The sequence below is a fragment of the Pteropus medius genome, unplaced genomic scaffold, assembly GCF_902729225.1.
Source record: "Pteropus medius unplaced genomic scaffold, Ma_sr-lr_union100, whole genome shotgun sequence".
NCBI classification, from domain to species: Eukaryota; Metazoa; Chordata; class Mammalia; order Chiroptera; family Pteropodidae; genus Pteropus; species Pteropus medius.
The window spans coordinates 50,875-56,407 of NW_024348156.1; the positions used below are offsets into that span (position 1 = coordinate 50,875).

The window sequence follows — 5,533 nt, forward strand, 5'->3', positions numbered from 1 at the left end:
ATGAAATGGGGACAGACTATGACAAGGTGCTGCTGTAGAGAAAGCATAAGGTCATCCTCTGAATTGTGTGTTTATGTATTTCATTAGCTTCTCGACATTACGATGTTTTAACATCTTTATAACCCTTTCTGGATGGGGACAGACTTCTGCTCACGGGAACCCAATCCTTAGAGTCAGCACAGGGCCTGGCTTGGCACATGCCTTTCACATGCAAAGAAGGCCACCAGGGGACACCACCTCTGTCTGCCCACACACCCCAGGATGCAATATCCTCTGCCTTCAGTATTCCTGGCCCGGGTGCCAGGCAACTGGAGAAGCCCCTCCAGCTTCAAGGCCAGTAAAATAATCAGCCCTAAGCTGATTGCCCACCCTGCTCTTCCTTCCCCAAGAAAAACCCAGTAAATCTCAGGTGCTAAGCTCCCCTCTGACCCCCTGTCTGCTGCTTCCTGAACACTCTGGTGTCTTCCATGAGACCCTGGTGGCATCATAACCATCCGTCTCTAGGACCTGTGAGTGTGAAAAACTCTATTTCCCCAGATCCCTTTCTATGCTTCCTCCTGTAGCCACACCTGTCATCTTGAAGAGGAAAAGTAGAGGAATTTTCAACAAAAGGCCAACAGCTCTGTGTTCTGCTTCTGTCAATATGCTCGCAGGTGCACGAGCTCACTGCAGAGCTCACTTGCACTTTGCCCTACTTGCTCTTTGCTGGGCAAATGGAACTGTTTGTCCCCCAGCAGCTCCCGCTTCCTGTAACAATTTGTAACCATTGGTAGCCCTTAGCAGCTCCCACCCTTCGACCAATGTTACCACTTGCAACCATAACAATTCCAGCTGCTTTAAAACCGTCTGAGCTCAATTCAAGCAATCAGCTCATGTAAAAGGCTTGTATAGAAGGAATGTTGCAAGTCAGGAACTTTACCTGGAGCTCAGGTTGGTACCTTCAGGCACATTAGCAGAGGCAGATGGGACTTTCCCCCTCCTCACTGCACTGCACAGCCCTGTCGTCCTCAGTGTGGACACATTGGGAAGGCGAACGACTATCCATAGCCAAGTGGATAAGTTCTCTGGTCAAAGTTAGATGCTATAGAGAACACACCTGGTGCAGCTCCAACTATTCCTGAGTCATGGCCTTCAGGTGGGCATTAGAGGGGACCTGCAGATCGGACCCTCGGATGTGCTGTATGATCCGGGTGCCATCAATTGTGGAAACAGACTGGGCAGGACAAAGTTTTTGGGAAATTCATAGGGACGGTCATACTGGAAGTGTCCGCAAAACCTGAAGCCGCTGTCCACCATGGAAATCCATGCCATTCGTGTGTGTTTGGGTCAGCCCAGATCAGGTTATTTATGATAAATTTTGACTTAGAATACATGGGTTACAGATTTTTAGCAAACATGGAGAATACCTGAGAGCAACAACTGGATTAGTGGGGACTGAAAAAAACGGAGAGAGGAGGCCAGCCATGTTTTCACAAGGAACTGACCGTTTCATGTAGCATTCTATGTTTTCAGAAGAAGCAGGTTCATTTTATCAGACATTTACAGAAGGGGTGTGGTCAAGGCCTTATGAGAAGCAGCTTCGGCGACAGATGACTTTCGTTGGAACATTCACTCGTATTTTGTTATGAAACCTCCACACTTGTAGAGAAAATGCTGAGGGCTCAGGGAGGCTGCAGACGTGTCAGGCCCCAGTGCAAGTCCGACCCCGAGAGCAGGCAGAGGGAGAGCTGGCGGGTGATGTTCCTAAGTCACCCTGCAGTGGGAGGAGGGTGCAGCACGTCGTCCCTCCAAATTGTCACTCCTAGGACGTTCATGTCACCAAGCAATGGGCCTCCCCACTGTCCCTTCTGTCCCAGACTGAAGTGACTCAAAGGTGTGTGGTCCCAGCACTAGCCAGATTATCGGATTCCAGGAGCAGTAGCTGGGCCTGTCCCACGGGGCACCCTCTACGTGGAGGATGTAAAAGGTCAAACGTACATGATGCGAACAGTTTAGCCCCGTCTCTGCTGTCCTTCACCACGAGTCGTCAGGGGATAAGTCTGACTGGCCTCCCTTGGCGTGGAAAGAGCCTCAGCTGAGTGTCCAATTCCCTTTTCCTCATTCTACCTTCCAAAGAACACCGGGAGAAACACGTCACACAAGTTCCCCACCATCCATAACAAGGACCGCCTCCCTCCAGGTGCCAATAAGAAGTTTCCGGCACCATCTGACCACCCGTCACGATGGCCGTCGTCACCCACATTTCTGCATCTGCTCAGGACAACTGAGGTTTCCCCCACGAAGACTGAGGCTGCTCCCCGGCTCCCGTGTTCCTCACTGAGCTCCCCCAGATCCTCCTCTAAAGACCCGTCCACAGCATGGAGGCTTCTTCTAACACACATCTCAACACCCTTCCAGCATCTTTTCTCAGCCCAGCTCCAACGCAGCATCCAGTTTTTATGTATCTGTTACAGCAGCACCCCCATCTCTCTTTACCGATTTCATGGCCCATGTGAGTTGCTATTAAAGAATAACAGGAGATGAAGTGGCTTATAGGACAACTGGAAGTTGCTTCACACAGTCCAGGGGTGAGAAGACCATGATGAAGACACCAACAGACTCGGCATCTTGAGGTCTCGCTTCCTGGTTCACACACCGTCTTCCTGTCTCTGTGCCCTCACTGGGGGAAGGGTGACGCAGCCCTCTGGGTCTCTATTCTTTGGACACTAATCCTGTTCATGATGGCTCCACCTTCATTACCTCATCACCACCCAAGTTCGCCACTTCCACACACCATCATGCGGGGGATTATGTTTATCATATACATTGGCTTTCATTTATTTGTAGTGATGCAACAATTGTTTATTTATATTCAAAAATTAATAAACAAAAGGAAAATCAGAGTACATCTGAAAATTAACTGAAAAATTAGCTTTCTTGTAAACATTAACTTAAGTGTAAAATACAAAAAATTTACCTTTTATAAGAACAATGCAATTTTTGTGACTCTGGTCTTGCTGCTGACTGATTAGCTAAAACTTTAACAACAAGTCCCATGAAAGAACACACTGATCAATTAGAATTTTGAAAAAAGGAATCTTTTATCCACTAGAGGTACTGTCCAGGAAAAGAAAGGATGAGCGGACACTGGGAAAGTGTAGTTTCAACTCAAATATCTGCTATAATGTTGCTGGTGGATTAAATAAAAACCTTTACACATTACGCAGGATCCCAGACCCTCAGACCACAAAGCACACCCCACAGTGCGGGGAAGCTGGGGAGGAAGTGAAGTTCTGTTAGGGTCACAGTGTCCTGTCCCAAGACCAAAGCTGCTCAGGCACCTATGTGGGCTCCTCATCCCTGAAAACACCAACACCGAGAAAACGAGTTAGTTAATAAAGGTTAAAAATTGCACTATTGGCAAGATGATTAATTTATACTCTGCACAGTCACATTTTTGCTTTGACCTTTCTGCATGCCAAAGTTCGGTTATTTTGATAGAATTTATTTGGGTTTTCCACAATATGCTTTGGGAGGTGGAATATTTGCACAAAGAATATTTTCTGGTAGACAGAGTCACAAAAATGTCATGAGGTAAGAAAATAGGTCACAAACTAAGAAAAGAAGATAATGGGAAGGAAAACTCTTTATTTTTACTATTTTAGACCAAGGTCGGCATCATTTGTATATGACATATGATTATAAACATTTGGCAATTGAGGATGTATATAGGAGTGTTAGGTATCGGAAAGTACCTGGGCGATTCCTAAAGCCTTGTAAATTTATTTGAAAAGTGCATGAGAATTAAAAACTGTAACCTACTCATCTAGCCTATTTTTTCTTGTTATGCTCTGAAAAGTCAGGGTGTCCCCTGAGCTGAATGTAATGTCTCTCATGAAGCATGTGATCCCATATGCTTGACGTATGAGAGAGTGAGTTTGAGTAGAGATGTTCATTGGGTTCCCAGAGGGTTCAGGGAGGACTGACCCAGTCCCTCCCCACTTATGAGGAGCAGGCTGCCCACATGCAAATTCCTCCTCCAGCCCCAGGGTAAAACCTGTCTGGGCTGTGGACACTCACAGCTCTCTCCTCACACAGGGCTCAGGTCTCTGGGGAAGCAGCACTGTGTTTGAGAAGAAGATGAGACTGTGGGGTCTTCTCCTGTGCCTGGTGACAGCTCCCCAAGGTGAGTGTCTCAGATGTCAGACAGGGGTCCCTGGGATGGTTGTGACAGCATGTGACTGACAGGACTGATGCTCCTTGTCCCCAGGTGTCCTGTCCCAGGTGCAGCTGCAGGAGACGGGCCCAGGTCTGGTGAAGCCCTCGCAGACCCTCTCGCTCACCTGTGCTGTCTCTGGCGGTTCTGTCACTAGCAGTTACTACTGGAGCTGGATCCGCCAGCGCCCTGGGAAAGGGTTGGAGTGGATGGGGTACTGGTCAGGAGGCACAAGATACAATCCAGCATTCCAGGGTCGCATCTCCATCACGGCTGACACGTCCAGAAACCAGTTCTCCCTGCAGCTGAACTCTGTGACCAGCGAAGACACGGCCGTGTATTACTGTGCGAGAGACACAGTGAGGGGACCTCAGTGTGAGCCCAGACACAAACCTCCCTGAAGGAATAGTAGGGGGCGCTTCAGGGGCTGATAATGTCACCAGGGGGCGCTCAGTACACACAAAGCACAGCACACGCAGACCAGCCCAGCAGCAGGTGCACAGGGAGGTGGGAAGGGGCTTCCTGTTCGGAGCAGGGATTTCCTCTCAAAGTTCTCAGCTGCCCACGGGGACAACCCAGACTTTTTCGACGTGGCTCTAACTTCTCCTGTTCTCACTGCAGACTAAAATGAAAACGTACCTTGTCTGTCTGTAGACGACATATCACTGGTGACTGGGGACCTTCCTTCACCAGTTTTCTATGTGTCTGTTTTCAAGTCTCAGCAGAGGGACCATCCTGAGGGCTGTCTAATTCCCTGTGGCTGGAAAATACCTGCACAGAGAGAGACCCGGCACAGTGTAGATTCCTGTGTGCTGAGCTCAGGCTCTCTGCCCCCCAGGCACACGCTGTCCCCACGTGAGCCCTCCCTTCAGACAGGACACATGGCCACAGGGGTAGGATCAGCCCCCAGGACTCTACCCAATGCCGTTTTTGTCCTGCCTACAACACATGACCCTCTAGGTCTTCACTTCCTCGGGTGGATTTTGAAACTCACCCCACATGATCAGGTGTCAGCTAATGTCCTAATTTCACTAAGTCTGTCCTACACTGTAAGCTCCATGGGGCTGGAGCCCAGCTCAATCTCCCAGCCTCCACTCAGACCAGTCCCAGAAGAGAGATTATGTGCATATATGGCATTCACCTGTCCCTAGTTCATCTACTATCGTTAATCAAACATGTCTTTCCATTTGTGGACACCCCAGGCATGTTTACTCAGGGAGTCTAAAGCTGACCTCCTTACCCTACGTGTCATGCACACTTATGATTCAAAGTCACACGAGAACCATTGAAGGACATATCTGTGTCAGGTGGGGACACAGCTGTCTGCTGACCCTTGGG

General features: G+C 48.9%; 1 gene segment (V, D, J or C); it reads left to right on the forward strand.

Annotated features, from left to right (window-relative positions):
• Positions 1-4,035: 4,035 nt before the first annotated feature.
• On the forward strand, positions 4,036-4,596 carry LOC120615941 (immunoglobulin heavy variable 4-59-like). The segment is given in 2 exon segments: positions 4,036-4,165; positions 4,250-4,596. Coding segments are annotated over 2 exon segments (393 nt in total).
• Positions 4,597-5,533: the final 937 nt, after the last annotated feature.